A 21,697-nucleotide genomic window follows, 5' to 3' on the forward strand; every position below is an offset into this window, starting at 1 on the left:
TCATCCCTTTGGGAAATTTGGTAATGTGCTAGCTTTGCTTGAATCACATTTTGGTATGGTTCAAGTTTACTGTCACTTAAGGAAAACTATGCTGGCAACCCTACCATGTCATCGCTTTGGAAAATTTGGTACGATTTTCCTTTGTTTTTTAATTTTTGACATCAATTCCCTATTAGGGGTTTTAATAGATTATCGTGATTTTTACATTGTAAAGCCAAGAATTTGGTAATAATATTTCAATGTTTGGAATACAATTTTATCTTCCATAGAAATATGACTGACACACATTCAGTGTGTGGTCAAATACTTTTTTATACTCCCCTTTCCAAAAATGTATCACAAAAGAGGTTAAAAATTGAATTTTTTAGTTATATCTACATGTTGGGGAATAACAAAACCAGTGGTTTACTTGATTTAATTATTTATAGATGTGATAATAAAAAACAAAACTTGTAGAAGTTATCAGGAGTATAGACAGGGCTGTAATAAAGATGTGAAACTCTTTACTATTGCTTTATGACAATAGTTTCAACTCAACTTGAGAATATTATTGAAGACGTATTGTTGAAACGTTAGGCCTACCATTTTCTGAGTATGATGAAAACCTATAAGATCTGTCAAAACTTGTCTAACATTTCAGTTTTGTACATAAATCCTAAACATAAAAGTTCAATTTCAAACTATTTGTACATTAAGTTAAAGGTGATAATGTAAATCATAACACAATGGTTAAAAACTTGTAAATGTTTATTTAGCATTTCGTTATTGTGGAGGAGTTTCTCCTGGGGGGTTTGTGGAGTTCTGGGCGGGTTGCCGCTGGGTCCTGGACCACACTGGCGGCAAGGTAGCGCAAGTCAGGTATCCTGTGTGTCCTGGCATGTTAGCAGGCAGGATCATGCAGGGCATTGTGTGTACCTTCGGTCCAGAGTCATCCTGAAGCATCAGTTTAGGTTACAGTATGTAAGGAAAGGAAATATTACGAAATTTAGAGCTTATTATTATATTTAAAATCACAACGCAACTTCGAGGATGTTCCCAGAAAACTCTAAAATATTTTAAACTAACTAAATTATACAATACACAACATATAAATATTCAAATAAGTGTTTATAATGTCACTTTGGAAATACCTTATATTTCACATAAATTGAAACGGAAACAATTTAATATTTTGTTATACGATTTCTGTAATCCTGTGATAATGAGGGAATTCCTGAGGGATTCAAGATGGCGGATCAAAACACTACAAACAACTGGAGTTGACATTAGACAGATTTTTTTTACTTTTAATTACTGCATGGAATTACTGCAACCCAAAATCATCTAAGCATATATGATCCACATTGAGGACAAGTATGAATTACCCAAAGTGGACCAGCTGATAGTGAAACCTAATCAGGAAGGGAGGTCTTATGGAAATATGACCGGAGCGTAAATAGTACATTTTGGGGACAAACTGCGCGTGTGTGTCGAAAATAGATTGGTCGCGGGACCAGAGCTTAAGAAGAACCAGCGGCAAAATAAATACCTTCTGCACATTCTTGGAGTGGACAAAAATTATTCCCAAGAGTAATTTGGTCGCGTGAGTCTCACACTAAAAGTAAATATGGCCTAAGGAATATGGCCTAAGGAATATGGCCCAAATTAGGATGTGTGCCGAAAATGGACCCGTCGGTAAAAGCTAATTAGACACGAACGTTACTTTTCCTACATATCGCATTAATAAATACACATAAAAAGATTTTATAGGCTACTTTTTTGTTATATAATCGTTAAAAACTAATGTGTTTTTATCGTAAATTCTCGCAATTTATAACATTGTTTCGTGCGTAATTTAAAACAAATCTCAAATCAAAATTTTTAGAATGTTCGTAATTTATATCCCGATGTCCGGTGAAAAATTCAATACAATATGTAATTTATTTGAAAATATATAAAATAAACATCGTAAGTTTCAACTCTATAATTGTAAATGACATTAAAGGATTTATATAGCTAAATGGATATCTTGGAAATCGAAATAATTTCAGGACTGGCTTCGATGTTTAAATTTGGCCTTGATAGGCCTTGAGTAGTTAAATTTACTTGGATGCATTTAATTATACGAATGTGAACTTTATCTACAGGGATCAGATCTGAGGATTTCCCCTTAAAGGTTGTAATTTTAAAATATCTCTACTTACATCAGTGGATATTTTACTTTTACATTTAAGTTAGCAAAAATTATAATTATAACAATAATAATAAAATAGCAAATAAATTACAATGTAAAATTGTGACTTAAAGTCTCTCGCGTGACAAATGTTGAAATATAACCCCACACAGACTGACCCAGACGTTAAATAGAACAAGATAGTCAAACTATATCAAGATACAAAATTGCGAATTTACCCTGTTTGACCGTTTCTTGACCTTTTGCTTTCATTTCCACTCACCTAATACATTTAACATTATACATATAATACAAAATATCAATCTCGTCCCCTCACCTAAACTCAAATCCTGTATCCTCATGCAAGTTTGCGTTTGTAGATAACTTAGAATAAATTGTTTGTAGAACGAAATAACTTGTCAAAAGCCAAACAACATGACAGTACAACAATCTAAGTACAATTAAAACTTTACACTTAAAAGGTTCAATAATTAATTGGAAACTGTGTCTCCTTCTCTTCTATTGCGGGTTAGGCGTGAGACACAAACGATCAGGCAGTACGTCAATGTCAACTTTTATAAATAAAAAAGTGGTGATAAGAGCGAAAATCCAAAAATGTCGTTCACGCATCACAATAATTGCCCAAAGAGAGTGCCTCAATTTTGAAACAATTCAAAATAAAAATAATCAATTAGTTTTTATACAATTTTTTAAGAAACAGTTACTTTATACTTTCCGTATAAAATATATCTAATAGTACAATAGTAATTTAAAAAATTACTAAAAGGAAACACTTACACGAATTACTCCGTACAAATAACGAAGACTTCTTTGAGTTTCTGATTCGGAGGTCGTATGAATAATTAAAGGCTAAACACCAAAGTCCAATATAAACAGTGCCTTTAGTGATGTACGGCGAAGACGTAGATATTAATGTGTCTACCCCTCCCCCTCCCACTCCCCCTACCCCGGGATGCAAATGGTCCTCATTAGACCAGGTCCCGCTGGGTGAGACTGTGCGGCGGCCTTGGCAGCGGGTGGGATCTATTCGATACCGTGCCACCTAGATATCGATACTGCACATCGGTCACCACTGCAATATCGGAACATAGGTATCGATACCTACAGGTATCGAGCTTTTTGGTCTCATATCGAGAGCAAAGGATGAGGAAAAAATACGTTTGTTAAATATCCTTTATGGAGTTTTTTTCCTTAATTTGAGATGAGTGTGGAGATTGATAAAACGATTTTTACTTTGAATCATTGTTTTCTGGCCAAACCGGATAAACCATTCCCATTATAAAAGCGGTAATTGTTGACCAAATATTTTAGCGCCTGGAAGCTGAAACCAAACCCGCATCATTTCTATCGCACCAGCTATATCCGTCCCTTAATATAGTTCTTGGCACCCTGCCAGAAGAATAAGTACAGGAAAAGGATTTGTACCCATGCGGGATGGTGGACAAATTTTCTGTTGATCCTACTAAATTTCGCATACGTTGGAGATCTACAGTCCCAGAAATCCTCTAAATGAAACGCACGTCGTAAGGCTCATTAAGACGATTAAGACTCATTTCTGGCGTAAAGAAGTCCATGCAACACGGTAGCGTGTAATTTATCCAAAGACGGCTCTGGTTTCACTTTGGCACAAAGCAGTTTTTCTGTACTGATGAGGAACTCTAAAGGGTCTGCAAGAAGGCAAGATATCTGTATCTTTGGCTCTCAGATATTGTCTGCATAATGTGGATGTCACATACAAATTAAAATATAAAAAAACTATTATGGTAGTCTCTACCCGAATAGTAAAATGACCTACCATCTAGTATTTTAATGTTTAACACAAATACATTAGTGATCGATTACGGCCAAAAACAATAACTAATTAAATTACACAAGACATGTCAGTTACACCTTACCCTCACTGACAATCTTTGATTCACTCAGCAACTTTATATAATGTAAATACAGCCTAAACGCACAATAAAACAAGAACTCAAAACGTTATTAAGGACATTCAACGAGTAAATATAAATGCATTCGCATATCGCCGTTCCTTTTATGTATTCTACAAATTCAGTTTAAGTAAAACAATTTTACGGTTTTTTTTTCTTTGAAACGTTGTAACACTAAATAATTAAAGACGAGTAAATTTTATTTTATTTAACGAAGTATACGTTTTGTGGTTTCCACGTCAAAGCAAAACAGGGGAACTAAACAGTAGAATAGTTTACATCACTTCTAATAAATAACATTAATGATATAAGTAGATTGTAAAATATAATACAACTATAATCTATGGATTCAACTGTACGAGTTATTAACTAGACTACAATTTTTTTTCTTTATAGTTTTTTGGAGGATTGCATATCACAGTAACAATACGATTTCAGCAAGGCTTTCAGCAAAGCAACAATAAAGTGAGTTTAAAAAGTCTAGCCTAAACCGGCCTAAAGTCTAATAAACAAATGTATCTGTCATGGCCCAGTAGGCCAGTTAGTATGCAGGGAATTGATTTATTTCCACAGCCGTAGCGCCTGCAGTTGTTTTTACACTATTATGTGCTCTTCTGTATTCATTATGCGTTATTTTAATTGAAGGTTCGCTACAAATTTGTTATTTGTAACCAAGTTCATTACACATTTTGTATTTTTCTAGGAGTTATGTTTATTATTTAGTATCGAAAAGCATATATGTGACGTCAACTTTAATTTATGATAAAATTTATTTTTATTATTACACAATTTTTAAATACTCGTGATCTTTGACTTCAATGTTTTGACAACACTTGTTTTCGACGTTCCAGGAAATCAAGTAAGATCTTATCTTTAAAAGAATTAAAAATAGGTTTGTTTTTATTATTATCAGGACTATACATTAAAACTAGTTCGAACTCAATACCTCGTTTAATTGCTCTTCCACATAATTTTGTTTACATGTTATAGTGAACAGATTTTCAATATTAAGAGAAGCAACAGCTTTTGCATTATTATTCAACCCAAAGAATGGCAGTACAAATAAACATTTTTGCAAGTTGATCACAAACAAGTCAAAGTGAAGCTGGTTGTCTGTTAAGAGGAGCTGTACACCCCCTTCCCTTCCATTCAATTGATCAAAACACAAGCAGGTTTAAGTAGTAAAACCATGTTGTCTTTTGTTTAGCACTGTTAATCGGTACCCAGCATGTATTAACATATTACTGAAGATAAAAACTAATATCGCATTTCCAATTGAAAAGTTGTTCTTTTTTTAAGCAGGGCCAATATCCTCTTTAGCCTTACTATGCCCGTCCTTGTAGGCCACCGACCGGCCTGTGCGAGGATCTATTAAACAGAATAAGGGGGAGAGCGATACAGGACAAGGCTACTGGGTAGGGTAAAAAGTGCTTCAGTTGCAGACATTTGAACCTGAACTGTACTTACACTCTTAGATCTGAGTTAAAGATAATTGTACCATAATTTTGTAGTAGCGTACATGTTTATTCATACGTAAGCTAATACATACATTACGTGGATGCTCTTAAGATTTGCACCAAACAAATAACGAGAAATCACCAAAATGATCATAACCGGTGATATTAGTATGTTTATCGATGTGAACCAAAGTGCCCTTACCAACTAACTGAATTCCCTTAACAGACACAACTGAATATTACAGTTTTAATCCACCGCTTTAGACTTGAATCAGGCTAGTTGGATATAAAATAATGTTATGTTGATGAGCAGATAGTTGTGAGCCACTCACCTTGTCGGTCAGCGCCAGGGGGAAGGAGCGGTTCTGCACGCAGTACTCTCTCCTCAGGCACTCCATGGTCTCTATGTCGGTAAAGCCTTCCGCGTGGAGGGTCTCGCAGGTCTTCTGGACTTGCTCGATGCACGGGGAGAAAGAGCAGAACCTGCCACCTGTATACAGACTTGGCTGCAGTTGTCGTTCCGCAGGACGGGGGAAGTACAGGGGGGAGGGGGATCTAGAGGGATTAAAAAAGACTAAAGGAAATTTTGTAGGGGAAAGGGTTAACAGAGTTTTCTAATTTTATAAAAATAAATAAAGTAATAAAGGGGTTTTAGACTGTCACAAAGTATGTTTCAAAAGAGATTGAAGAAAGACAGCCAAGCATCATATTTATCCTGGAATAATATAAAAAAACAACATGGAGTTGTTTCGGTAATAACTGAGAATTTTTATTTTAAACATGGATACTTTGCTACTGAAAACCTAGCAATGTTGGTAAAACTGAGAGGCCTTTTTATGTGTGTAAATTGTACCTTTAAAATTAGACAACCCAAAAAAGTTCAAGACTAAAAATAAAGGAACAAAATAGTTCCATATCGTTTGTATTGGATAAAACCTTTGATTGTATTAATTGCACAAGAAATAATTCATCCAACGCTATGAAGTAAGGCGCGGAATAAGGAGCGCTCAGGTATTTGTACGTGGCGCAGCCCTAGCGTCGGACCTCAGAACTAACTGAGATAATCCCCTGACCTCACTCATCCTTCTGAATGATGTATCTACCGTGTAACTATTAGGAACTCGCTATGCCGACATCAACTCCTGATTTTAATGCCCGGGTATAGACAAGCGCTGGGCACAACTATTACCAAAGACCATCCTACAGCAGTGTCTTCACAAATTTCAGGGGCAGGAGAATATCCGGATATCACACTGTGTAACTTTCCATGATGCAGTAACATTTAGGATAAGATCTTTTGGAAAAGTTGGAAAATAAATCAAGGAATATTATATAACTTCAGTACATAAATTATTAGAAAATACTTCAGCATTGAACACGAAGTAATAGAAATTACAGAAACACTGTAATAATGTAGGGGCGTTAAAAAATAAACACCTTACAGAATGACTTTAATGAATTAGCAGCTAGTGTATATTCCAGAATACACAAGCGATTACAGGCTTTATATGAGTGCATTCCTAGAGATAACTAATTACACCAACTCTTGCATCACCAACATATCGCGTCGAGAAAGTTCAAATTAGCGATACACCAATTCGTATATCACTTCATCTGCACAAAGCAGGGTTCCAATCTTCGACGGGAATGCGTCCTGGAAGGGGCATAAGACACTTTTTGAAACATTCTCCGGGTAAGAACAAAGCAAGGGGGCCACAGTGATTGAATTGACACTCTCCTTTCCACCACTAAAGACTTCCTCACCACTTTGTGAGTGAAGATGAAAGAAGAGTTAAGCTCTCCTGTAAAAAGCTTACTTAGTACACTAGTAACGTCATTACGATTAGCAACGTAAGTCTTTAAAGATGGAATTATCCTATAATGCCTGGATTTATACTGGATACACCGGAAACTACTAATAAAATTACTTATGATCCACCAATTGGTTGCCGCCAACATGTTATTTCTGTCTTCACTAGTGTTGCAGTATATTAAAAAATGTTATTGATGGGACTTAACCTTACAAAAATACATTGCTTTTTTACATTACCTTCTGAGCTCTATCTATATATTACATGTGACCGACCTTCTTGCCATGCGCCGTTACATACATCGACTGCAACTACTGGGTCGCGGTCGCGATCGTATTGCGTCACCATGTAAATCAAACTCATTGTAAGTTACGGACGCGAACATAGCAGGTAAGTAAAGGTAGAGTTGCATCGCGATGTCATCCAGTAATTCTGGTACATGGATGCTTAACAAGCGATCTACCACGATACTTCTCTGTGATTGGTCCATCCAGGGTTGAAGCGAGCCTCTTCTTCCCACTAATGACTGCTACTTTGTCAGTTGTAAATACCCAAATCAGGATTAAGTATTTATAGAATACAGAAAATACCTCAAGTGTCATTCGTGTACAAATAAATCAATGTGGATCAAAATATTGATATTGATGATACCACAATTTTCTTCTTACTAGAGAGAAATTATTGCTCACCCCGATATTGCTGAACGACTACTCAGTTACAGTGGTATTACCCAATACGATGGCTCGAAGGTTTCTTCGGTGTCACGATATGTCCAACCAACACTTAAGAGTATAATACTGTTTTGAAGTGTTGCTCGGACATGATGCCGGTCGACTACTTCCTGGCGAACCAAGTACCGCAAAGCCTGCAGATTTGTCTTCGGACACATTGTCCACCGATTGTTTGTAAGAGTTTCGAGTTAGTCCACCGACTGCTCGGATACAAGTTTGCAAGTTTCTGGGGACAAAATACAATGTTTCTGTTTTCCAGTCACATAGAACACGCGGAGACAAGATACAACAGTTTGGTCTGAAATGGAGACCCGATTTCAAGAAAATCCAGGCTGTGTACTTATACGATGCAAATTAGCCTTAGCTTATAAAATGATATATATAGAGAGGTTAGTTATCTCTCCTAACACGATTGAAAACTAAAACAATATTCCAGTTCTGCGCGATAACTGTTCGTCTCAAATTTGCTTGTTCCAAATTGAATAATGAGATTACAACAAACTCGTTAAACCTTAATCAATTTCTACAATACACGATGAACAACACCTCACAGCAAAACGTAGACAGGCGATAACTCAGAATAAAATACGTTTTAATATTGATATGAGTTTAAACCAAGTGGCGAAGTGGGTTACACAACATTCTGTTAAAAACTGTTCACTAGCTTCTAATTTTGAGGACAGTCTTCGGAGGTTTAAATTATTAGTGAAACTTAGATTGGTGGTATAACAAAATTGTGAAAAAGCGGACCAGATAGAACGAAGTTCTTAATATGATTAGGCATATTATGTACCAGCTCTTTGTGGGCGCTTCCAGACAGCCGTAAATTTTACTGGTGAATAATATACTACAAGATAGACAACACTGCTATGGGCGCTATTCAAGGATAAAATATTTCTTCCAACAATTTCATATTAAATACAGTAGTAGTAAGTAGTACACCTGGTCCAATCTATAAAACTTTATTCGTCCACTTCTATTATCCCGTTTGCTCTCCTCTCGTGAATTCCCATTCCTGTTTGTGGCTTCGTAAACATACAGAAAAGCTTTAGTATGATCTGTCATTTCTGCAAAGCACAGTCCTGCATTTTGATTTGTGGGTCTTTCACAGTTATCTGGCACAAAATCATTCAAACTTATCTATAGATTTGTATCCATTCTATATTTGACTACTCTGTCAGCCAATTGTAATCAGACCTTCTAGAATTGTTTTCTGTTACGTGATATTCACTTTCTTGAGGGATGTTATGTTTATCTTTGGAGAGCAAAAGCATTCCGCACTGATAGAAAAAAGCATTGGCAGAAAAGATAAGATAGGAACGTTACCCGACCCCATTCTTGTAAAACGAGGTAAGTTATACTTCCGCAAAGTATCAAACTGTGTTGATAACTATTACAATATGACGCTTTTGTATATAAGACATTGCAAAATTTCGTGAGTGCTATCATAATTGGACAAAATACTACAATTGGGATAATCTCACCACTTGACCAAGATCTCGGACTGCAGTACGACAACCCCGAGTACAGTCCTCATGCCAGAGCGTGTATTCTACTGACAGACTCCTGTTTTGTGGCGCAGCAGCCGAAGACGCTATGGCCGGTCCAGTGAGTCAGCGAGATTGTGAAAGCACAGACAGACGGACGGTCGGACAGATGTAATGAGGAGTTGTGTCGGTTCCCATGATCCTCCGGCTGATAACGCTGTATCCACAACACTGATGATAACGTCCTAGAGAGCATCGGAGGCGCATTTGAATAATACCCGAGCCCGACCGGTGATTAGACGGGGATATTGTGTGGGGCTGGCCTGCCGCTGCTACCGTTTCGGGGGTCCGGAATGGTCCATAACTGACCTCCATCGAGGAGAACAACGACTTAATTCCAACTGAGGACGGAACACAAAGGCAACAATCGATTGCCCAATGGATATTTTGGACGGTCAAGTTGAAATGGGTGATTCAGGAGCCACTGAAGTCGTTATCCGATCAAAAAACTTGTTAATGTAAATCTGACCTAATATTAGTTGTAGCCTCAATAAAACCATTAGGCACACTCTTCTTACAGTTCGGAAATAAGGTTTTATTTACGACAGTTTGATTTTGAAATACTGACTTCGACATGTTTATCAAAACTCGATCTTTGATTACAGAACTGTCTGTAAAAAAAGAATATATCATACAACGCTAAAATGTGTTACCACTTGGAATTTTGTAGTTGCGCGCTATTTTTCTGAAAACGAAAAGACTATTATTATAAATATATTACAAAAAAGTGTAACATTACACACTGATTTACCTATGACAATAATTGTAAAGCCCAAAATTTTAAATATACCTCGCCAAAATGAGGTAACCACTCTATGATTAAAATTAATTACAAAGCTAAACAAATATATATATATATATATATATATATATATATATATATATATACGCGTTACCGCGCAAATCTAGCTTTAGTGAACACAGTCCAAGTCCAGACCAAGATTTTCCTGCCATAATGCGGCATAGATTTAATGTCTCATGTAGCTCAAATCACTTAGTGTAAAAAATTAGTTTACTATACAGTACGTAAAACATTGTTACACAATTGGGAGAGCTGGTGATACAGTGGTCTAAGGCGTTGGACTTTGGGTCTGGGTTTATCAGTGACATCGACCTTATACTGTATCGGCTCTCCTCTTTATGCTGTTCGTTGAGATCCTAGCACAGGCCTGTGGAAAGTGAGAACGGATAAAGTTAAAAGGTAATCGTCCTCTCCTTTTTAGTCTCCCTTAGTTAATTTTAATGTCATTAGTACACCATTTTACGGGTCTCGCGGTAAAATTGAGCCTAACCAACGGCAATTTTTAAATTTAATAAATCTTAACAAATTACATTTCTTTTTACATCGTGGAAAAAAGACTCAAAATAACCCTTTAACGACATTGCGCTTCTGTATCTATTCGACTGCACTCTGTCATTTTCAGTCCGAAATCATGACCTTTTCGAACTCGAACTGTGAATGGTTAAGATATTTCCTCAACTAAAAGTAATACTGCTATATGTCGTTTCTAAAAGGTAACCAGGTGTATTTATAGTCTCTAAGCAATAGTATTAACGTTCTTATGTTAATCGACCTACAGTAAAAAAAATACTGAATTTAAAAACGTAATGAATTGTTCCCAATACGATTAATGAAGCGTTTTATGATTTCAGTTGCCAAAATTATGAATCAAGAGAGCTGTGCCAAACACTTTTTGCAACTTCCACAGAATGTTATGTTCGAAACAAAATAATTTAGTTAGGTACCATTAACATTATTTAGCAATATTTTAGATGAGTCGTTAGGTCATTAATAATGTTAAGGTGATCCGTACGTCTCTACTGAAGTAGAACAAGAAACGTGAGACATCCCAACAAACATGGTAATGTCAACATAATATTTTATCAATACAGAACTCACTACCGCATACATTATTCTGTAATAATGACTGTATAGTATAATATTAAGACACATTTCAAATTAGTTGCTGCAATAGAAACACAACTACTGTATAATATGAAATTTCAACGGTTACGTAAACAAATGGGCTTAGTAAATTGGTTGAATCTTTAGGACAAAGACTGCACGCAATCGACGTATTTTAAAAATAAAATTATGAACTAAATCGGCAGAAAATGAAAGATAGTCAACACGTAAATCTGCGTTTACACTATGTACTTGCATAGCTACCTATATAGCAGGAACATATAGTTGGAGATCGTAGTAGCAACGGCCAGCTTTGCTATATAGCCAAAATGTAAACAGCCTGCTTTTCTGCAGCTATTCAGTAGCCGAGTTAGATCACTTCTTTTGATATTTATCACTCACCGGGGAAAACCAAATCTCGGCTATGTAGCTTCTAAATCGAGCAATATAACCGACCTATAATCTTTAAGCTGAGCATTCATGAACTTTCGACCCAGCTATGTGGTAACCAAGTATATATTTTGTGGACAAATAACAGATTCTACCAAAAGAGTTAAAAATATTGGACCATAAAACGAATTCCTAACATCTGATGTAGTGAAACCTTCTTATTATTTCTTCCATAAGAGTAATGCTACATATCATCCTTCGTACGTAATTTTTGGACGTAGAATCTGTGGAGATGCCTCATTTCAAAGATATGGGCCTAATTAATACGCATCCAAATGATGTTTTTTTTTGTGTGAATTGTGTACTTGTTTAGTATTTATTCCAGAAATTACAAAAATGTTTGGAGATTTTTAAAAACAATCAATTAAAAATATCAAAAGAATATTTTAAATATTATACACCTCTTGTATATGGCCACAAATAAGGACGCAAACCAAGGACGTAGCCAGCAAGGGGGACCAAGGGGTCTGGACCCCTCCCTAAAATTTTAAATTGTTTAAATTCATTTTTTAGTAAACCATTATTATTATTATTATTTAAATAATTCAGTCCTATTGACACGTACTACTGCTGAAAGATCGTGGGGCCTTACTCTCTGTCTATCTACGTGAAAGTAATATCAGTTGTCTGGACTACCCCACCCCAAATTTCTTCCTGGCTACGTTCTTGACGTAAACGATTCTGAGACTTAAAATTGTTTTTATGGGGATCTGTAATAGTGAAAACCAACACGAAACAAACTATACGTGGGCGATATTCTTTTAATTAACAGCTGGATGTAATTGTGGCTATCTTGACTTTAACCCCATAACAACAATGTTAAACCTCGTGGACTTTTACGACCTTATTTTTAGTCGTACAATTATGGAAGTTATCTCATTTTAGAGACATAATCATACTCATCTAAACGCATTGTTAGTTGTCGATGTTTTATTGGTTGTTTATAAAAAATTCAAACATTGTTAAACCTCATCATTTCAACATTAAAAAAGTATAAACTTTACTAAAAAAATATGCCACAACGCACGATCCAAAATATGGGCGTAAAGTCCATGAGGCATAATATTGTTCTTGAGGGGAAAACCTCAAGGTAGTTTTGCTACAACTGGCTCAAAAATAAGACTATCTATTTGAAAATATTGGTGTGAATTAGTTTGTGCTAGGGTTTATGAGACAGTGTTTTGAAACAGATTTCTAAGATTTATTCACGAAATAATACAGCTGATCAGTGGATTACCTACAGCTGGAATATGCCATGATGAGCGAAATCGATCGCTGTTTTAAGACATTTGGATTGGTAAGGTAACCCTAAATTATAATGATGATAGCAAGTAATCTATTAGCTACTCGTTATTTAAAGTTTGTAATTGACATTGGAAGGTTTGAAAGGATAACAAGATTTCGGACTTTTACCATCGTTATAGGTTATAAATAAAAGGTATAACACTGTTTCGAGGATTGGAATCTATTCTCTTCGTCAAGTGGGGGGGGGGGGGGTATTAATGCATACAAAAATAACGAACAGAAAGAAGTAAACAAGGGAAAGAAAAGGGTTCAAATATACCCAAAAGCTACTTGGAGTCCAATCCACACGTGTCACTACACGGGATGCAAGTCCCGAGCGCAAATCAAAGTACGAGGATAACAAGCACACATCACACCAGCGCAGTAGGATAGTAACTATCATCGCCATTCTTATTATTTTTTTATGTATTAATAACTCCCCCACCTGACGAAGAGGATAGATTACAATCCTCGAAACGTAGTGTTATAACGATAGCAAATATCCGAAATCCTGTTATTAGCTACTCCTTTTATTCAATACTCTCATCTATTTATATTTTCCGCGATATAGGCTTTAGGATGTCGCCATCACGAGTTAGTGATCTCTTTTAATTCTGTTGGTAAAATTCTTTCATCGAGCTGTTGCGTGTGGGAAAGGCATGAAAAAGCTTGAAAAGATCGATCCCTCCTGAAAATGCATAAGGTAAATATAATGTTAAGTCAAAATCGCGTACAATCTCATCCACTTCCGAAATCCGGCACGCTCAGCACTCTCCCCCAATTACCCAAACGAGCCGGGTCGGGGGCGATGACGCAAGGCCGACTCTTCAGGAGGTTCCCACCGCTCTGGGCCCTGCGGCCGCGGCCATCGTAATCGCTGCCGACCCCTAAACGTTCGGTTTCTTCTTGGATTTCGTTCTAAACATAGAAATTAAGAGTCGGCGGAGATCTGATAAGTTGCTACCGGATAATGAGTGGTCTGCCTGATACTATCGCGCCTGCGCACTGGACAATTAGTACCCGCGGCGGTAGCGCACACTCACCCCACCGTGTGCAAAACTCGATATCTGTAGTACTACCGGCTGATCGTGCTGTCTGTGAGAACGAACTAAATAAAACAGTCGTCTCAGAATATGTAATTAGCAGCATTCGTGACTAGTTCCACAAAGCGTTTTTTACAAAAGTACATGATCAAGAGAATTGATTATTGAAAACTGAACACGTCTCTATAGTAAAATAAAAATATTTACCTTAGAAAATTCACTTTTAGATGGATTTTATCTGCACTGTGTTCTCTATGTATCATCACGATCAAAGCCACAATTGATAAAATATCAAAGTATTATTGAACATTTAATTGTAACATATAACGATGGCAAATGTTCGAAATCATATTATACTTCCAAATCATCCATCATCAATAACAAATTCTACACTTAAGGTATCCCTATAAAAATTGCCATGGGCATTATACAAGTAAAATGGCAAGGTCACTTTCAATGGTAAGAAGAGAAGCAGTTCTAGAACCAAAATCAATATCTACACAACTAATCCAAAATTGGCATAAATGGTTTATGAAAATAATGTTACAAAAGGAATAAGACATGTTTAATTGCTTTTTGTTGATACCTGACTTGTATAATTTCAATTTATTTCATATTATTTTTTAGTATATAACATAATTTGTTTAATTGCAAATGGTAACTTTACTTGCATAGCTGCATGGCATTTACGTTTATTACTATTGTAAATTCTAAACAACTGTCATTAAAATAACTAATTGATGTTTCTGAACCATATGAGCTATCTGGGGGAGACGACAAATTACATATACTTTAGAGTAGATTGAAAATTGTCACCTTTGGACCTGAGTTGGGTGTTCTAACATTATTTTGTCTTGAAGTATAAATATTTACTGAAATAAAATATTAAAGAATAATAATAATTTCTTAAATATAATTATGTAATAAAAGAAACTTTTTTACTGCAATATGCATTATTTTTGTAAACAATGTAATAACAATTAATTTCTTGTTTTAATGCTATATGAATGCTATATGGAGAGTACAATTAATTATATACACCAATTTATTTAAATGGTGTTGCTACAAATATAAATACAGTAGATCATTGTTTTCTCACTATAACATTCTTACTAATAAAAATTGACAAATTCTGTTCTAGACAAATCTATCACATAAAATGAAATGAAAAATGCCTTTATTCAAGAGACAGAGTTAGGGCTGTAGAGCCCTCTCTACCACCCAACCTCATATCATACACAGTAAATATACAATCATGAAATACAGAAAACTGTTAACATGCTTATACTTTGTAATAAAATGTAAATAAATTGCTTAGTTCACATAAAATAACTCATGAACTTAAAAATATGGCAATTCTAAGCAATATATGGGTCAACCTCGATTTTTCTCATATTACAATATAATGTTCCAATAGTCAATTAGAAAAGGAAATGACTAGAATTTCTTGCCGGAAAGCAGTTATAGGGAGCAGGCAACCGCCAGACAGTCATATATTGCTTAGAGTTACCTATTAGTGATCAGGGGCACTGACGTGATCTGGGCTTCAAATTTGGAACTACTCGAGTTAATTTTTTTTCTAAAAGAGCAAGCAGCGCGAAGCGCTGCGCAGCGGGCAGGCATCGTGCGTGATCCTTTTTTTTATTAAAAATTTCTGATAAATTGTTATTACATATTACAATATAATGTAGGTAATGTATGTAAAATAATTTTAAACACATAATTACATGCTGGAAAGCAAAGTAAACCAATATAATCCGCCCAATACAAAATCTTCGTAAAAATCTGGTAAAGGAATCTGTGTCATTCCTTTGGCCTGAATCAATTCAGTATAGACGAAGATCATGCACGATGCTTGCGCGCTGCGCAGCGCTTCGCGCTGCTTGCTCTTTTAGAAAAAAAATTAACTCGAGTAGTTCCAAATTTGAAGCCCAGATCACGTCAGTGCCCCTGATCACTAATAGGTAATTCTCGCGGTTGCCTGCTCCCTATAACTGCTTTCCAGCAAGAAATTCTAGTCATTTCCTTTTCTAATTGACTATTGGAACATTATATTGTAATATGAGTTGCCTGCTCCCTATAACTGCTTTCCGGCAAGAAATTCTAGTCATTTCCTTTTCTAATTGACTATTGGAACATTATATTGTAATATGAGAAAAATCGAGGTTGACCCATATATTGCTTAGAATTACCAAAAATATAATTCTTAATGGAAGATAAAGAAAAGGAGCTAACAATGTAAAAGAGAAAATAACAATAACACATTCAACCGCTCCAAACACACTGTCTGACCTCACACACACCGCAAGCACCACCGCCCGTCACCCCCACAGAACCCCCAATAGCAAGCCCCTGACCCTCGCCCCGAAGCACTGACGCAAGCACTGCCGCACTGACGATCCTTACTACTTGTAATATTATCAGAGAGAGCAAACCTGAACAGTAACGACCTATTAAAAATTGTTTATCCATGAAAGGGAACTGATAGTAAAGTGGCTCTCCTTCTAGTAGGTCGTTCACTATTACCAGACATAAAATTGAAGTGATCCGACAGATAAATAGAAGCTTTACTTTTGATAACTGAATGTAGAATGGAAAGAATATGGAATCGGCGTAGCTGTTAAGCTTTCATGAGTTATAACTGCTGAAAAATCATTCTGTATTGTATCAAGGTTAATACGGTTAATCAATCTCGAGTTACGTATTATCAATGCTTGCATCTTGTTTTTATTCGGTCCATGTTGTTTAGCCCAAAAGTTAATTGCTTTAATATCCAAGTTGAGTAGTAACACAGAAGTGTCTACTAAAATGACAATTGTAGTAAATTAGATTGATAATTTTCAATCACACTTGATTTTAGATTTTTTGTGAAAAAAGCTCTTACTTAGTAATTAAATAAAAATATAATTCAATTACTTAATAAATAAATTGTAGTTAAACTTTCACAGTATTTTTATGTTCTATTTAATTTATTAAACGCATAGTAAAATAATTCAATTACAATAGCGGTAATAGAACAAATTTACAGTATACAACATTAAACATTGTGTTCTTTAAAGAGTGTCACAAACTTTTGTGACTAATATAGTACTCATTATTTCAAACAAAAAATGTCCTACAAACGTAAGGTACACTGTGAGCAACAAATTTAAAAGGCACCAGCTGTATTGACATGTTGATTCCGGCTTGTGCAAGCATACCTTTAAAGTGGTCATGCTCCCTTATGAGTTGACGGATTTTATTGAACAAAGTACCTTTCGAAATATAATTAAAATTTCAAAATAGTTGATGTGTTTATAAATCTTGATTTATATCTATATATAAAAAACTATACATAACTATAATGGTTTTTTTTTTGTTATCTGACTTTCAGCAGTCACCATTTTGTTAATAAAGTTTGTGACACCCTTTAATGAACACTCTGTAAAATATCTGTGGCCTAATTGTATTACACCATGATAAAACAACATGTAATGTGGTAACAATTATCAATATAAGATGCCAAAACAACTGCAGGCATACCTGGCATGACCTGTTGCTCAGAAATACATAAACACCCCAAGCTCCCTTTATGCTGGGAGCTATTACATACTTCCCAGACCCTCAGAAGGTTACAGTTCCATCACCTCTAGTTCTAGAAATTTAGCATTGCTCATAAGTATTTTAACATGCCAACATTTATATTTATTGCTCTATCAGTATTGTAAAATCTAAACTAATAATACATCTTTTGTTTGACATTACAAGATCACGTGCAACAGATGAAATCTGTTTTTTTCTGACTAAGCCTGAAGGGACTTTCTGTTTACCTTTTATGTTGGTTTTCTGCCAGGATGTATGAAAGATTGACCTAAAGGGTTTCGAGAAGGATGAGATCAAAATCAGACAGTATGATTTTCTAGCTGTATACACATTGTATGGTATATTATTTGTCAGCCACTACACATTTATTGTTCATACTGAAGTACAAATTATTTGTGTAAAAATTAGTAAAACAAACTGAGAGAGAACAACAAAAAGAGAACAAGTTTTAAATGATTAATATCCTGTCACAAAGTCAAATCCAAACTATGAAGACAATCTGACAAAAATCCCTCCAAGTGAAGACCAGCTAAACTTTCCAGGAAAAAGTGCAAGGAGCAATCTTGGATAATGTACTCCATTGTCTGAAAACCTTCTCCAAAATCACATGATGGATCGAGAATAAGAATGATAACAATAACAATAGTAATAATAACTGCCATTTTATAGATCTAACATTAATTTTGTCACCAATATCAATATTGTAATAAAAAAATATTTTATTTACAGGTGTTGTACTATCACAACATCTTAGTATCAACAAATAAAAAAAATGTTATACAACCTTAGAGAAATCCAAATAATTTTAGATAAATAATGTTCCATCTGGATTTCCATGCATTACACCTGCCCATTCCAGTTCAAAATCGATTCAAAAGAACCTGTCCTCCTACCGAGGAAGGAACGTACCACCCAATCTAGTCATTGGGTCGGAAATCAGAAACTTGTCCTTTGATAAATTCCGGGAGACAGACCAATTAGCGTTTGGTGAAAAACCTGAGATCAACTAGGAAGCTGTACATAGGCGGGATGTACAGAACCATAGTGGAGTTTTGGCCTGAGGCAGGTTCTCCAAGATGGGTACGTTAGGAATGGAAGTTTTATAAACTGTCTGAGAAGTGTTTCTCTGCAACTGATTTCAAGAGGAGCTGTATACTATACTGTAATTGGATAGTTAATACTGATAGACAACTAACTACTAGTAGTTTCAAAAAAGATAAAATTCTATCAGTTCTGCATGTGACCCATATCCAATGGCCACAAGAAAAATACCCTAGTAGGACGTTTTGGATAAAATTAAATTGATTAGTAAAAACGTCTAATCCAACATATTTAGTTCATTATCAGCTATTATTTTAGAGCAAGACACTCCAAGCCATTGTGTTAGTTTTATAACATGACCAATTTTATTTTAATTGCATTTAATCATAGAAATTGTCTTTAGGGTGTTGTCTTCAGACAAATCATTTTTGTCCAATAAATTTGTTTAATTTAAATTTACTTGCCTCCAGTTCCTCTCTCCTCCCCCTCTCACTATATATTCTCTGCTGAAATGTCACAACCATATAAGAAGGCAAAGCCAATCTCAGATTTAAATTTTTCTTAAGATTTCTATGATATTCGTAGAAATGTTTATAGTTAAAAGAAAGGGAGAGCTAACAAAATAATCAAATATACAAGTCTATGATAAAGCTTCCATGTATCACAATCCCACACATAAGCTTCTCTGTGCTTCACTGTTAAACTTATTGAGTTCATCCAGATCTTAAGGTTGGGTGGAGTTAACAAATGCAATTTTATCATTCCTAAATCGATAAGTATATATTTTTGTTTAAACTAGAATATGTATTAAATATAAAACTTGATTTAACATTAAAGTTATTACTGCATATCCTTGTCAGGGGATGGTATTTTTTTCTCAGATGGTCAGGAGGCCTGGCCCCTCGGGCTCCTTCCTTGATTACCTCACTGCATCTTAATTTGTACTACACTTTTATAATACAGCATTTTTACATTACACTAAAACGACCTTTTGTGCTGCTTCCGGAGTGACAGGATATAATGGATGGGTAAGGTTGGGGGTAGGGACCGCCTCCTGTTAAGATCCATGAGGAAGAATTTAGGGTATTAATCTTAATAATGTCTCCTTGGAAGAAGGGGAAGCCAGCTCTGAATTAGCCTCTTCAGTCAAAGCATGTAGGGGGTGACACGCCCATATGTCTAGGCTAGCATGAACCTTTAACACTTAGAGGGCCCCACCAACTCCAACATTCATCTTCTACAGTAGACTAGACCTATCGATCTACCCTTGCACCCCAGAATCTCGAAATTTGCTGTTAGTGACTTACTGGACATCCATAAGATTGCCCAAATTTGTGACATATCAGTTTTTGCTGTATCCAGTGTAGGTTCAACTGTAAGGAATAAACCAGCCAGAAGTGAACCCTCCTGGGGCAAGCAAGTATTTGACAACATTACATTAGTGGTGCATTATTTCTTACATGTGTAACCAGACGTAATAACGGATTTCAGTTATTTATCTGTAGCGTGGTGTAATTATCATACATGTTAATGTTTACACTGTAAAGTAATTATTCTGGTAATTATTACCTGAATCCTTGATGGTCCTGATAGCATGTTCTATAACCAGCCACGGATGAGGTAAGTCAAGGAAGACTGCGTCGGCTCTCCCTGTCAGCTCCTCCCCGAAGCCTTGCTTACAAACATCCCGGTGACGGGATGTAACCACTGCTCCCAGTCCATGAGCAGAGAACTCTTCCTGTGCCACACTGACACGTTGCTCGTGAAAGTCAAATGTGTAGACATGGCCAGTAGGGCGAACACTACGTGCCAAAGCATGGGTCAGTGATCCACTGCCGGTTCCTAAGTCAACGAAACAACTTATACAAGACTTTTTATAAGCTAAAACTAAGTGAAAGGATTAAAAATAAGTAAGAGAGATGCAAAGATCCTTTTAAGACTAAGTGCAGAGTCTTAGGCTCTTTCCTTTAAAAAAATAAATAAATAAAATGAGGAAGAAAAATACTTAAATGAGATGACCTTATAAAATCTTCTTGTGACAGTTAAGATTGACTATTTTTCTGAAAAATACTCAATTAATAGCATGGAAAGAAGAAAATTGGATTATGTTTTCAGAAAAGCGTGGAAAATAATAATTATGTGGCAAATTTATAGTATGATAATAGTTACTATATTTAAAACATTACTCAAACATATACATTTCTGAATTATGTCCACATAAATCGTATTTGCAATTGTTCTCTTTCCAAAAGTAAAAAAAAAAAAGATGAAAAAGATTTTATGTACGTAGTTTTTGAAAATAATTTAGAATTTCAGGAAAATCAATGGAAACTGTACCTGACAAGTCAAATTGAAATTGTGCAAAGTTCAATCTAATTACACTGGAGTAACTATAGCATAATATGTCCCAAGCTTTACTCAGGTTAACAATGAAGCTAACATTTGCGAGTAAAAGAATAAAGGACCAAATTATATCTCCCCACTGGTCATTTTGAATACAGTAGAACCCCTCATATCCGGCCTCGGTTTCACCGCACCTCGGTTTATCCGGCCACTTCCCGGAAGCCAATATCGAAATTTATTTACCACGGCTTGCAGACGCGCCGTTGCACGCACTAGTCTCCCACGACTCTTGCGTTATTTTGGTGTATCTATTTGTTTACATTTTACTGTGTTGTCCTCAGTTGAGCTAATAGGTTTAACCTGTAAACAGTTTGTTGATTATTTCCAGTGCGGTTAGT

General features: G+C 35.6%; 1 protein-coding gene across 1 annotated transcript in view; it reads right to left on the reverse strand.

Annotated features, from left to right (window-relative positions):
• Nucleotides 1–729: 729 nt before the first annotated feature.
• LOC124360009 (tRNA (adenine(58)-N(1))-methyltransferase catalytic subunit TRMT61A) overlaps nt 730–21,697 on the reverse strand; it is a 28,404-nt gene continuing 7,436 nt past the window's right edge. Inside the window, exons 4-6 of the mRNA XM_046813235.1 lie at nt 20,526–20,798; nt 5,894–6,051; nt 730–933 (exon numbers count right to left, since the gene is read on the reverse strand). Coding sequence (XP_046669191.1) covers nt 763–933; nt 5,894–6,051; nt 20,526–20,798 — 602 coding nt within the window. The 3' untranslated portion in view covers nt 730–762. The remainder of the gene's footprint in view (nt 934–5,893; nt 6,052–20,525; nt 20,799–21,697) is intronic.

This window comes from Homalodisca vitripennis, chromosome 4, assembly GCF_021130785.1.
Source record: "Homalodisca vitripennis isolate AUS2020 chromosome 4, UT_GWSS_2.1, whole genome shotgun sequence".
NCBI classification, from domain to species: Eukaryota; Metazoa; Arthropoda; class Insecta; order Hemiptera; family Cicadellidae; genus Homalodisca; species Homalodisca vitripennis.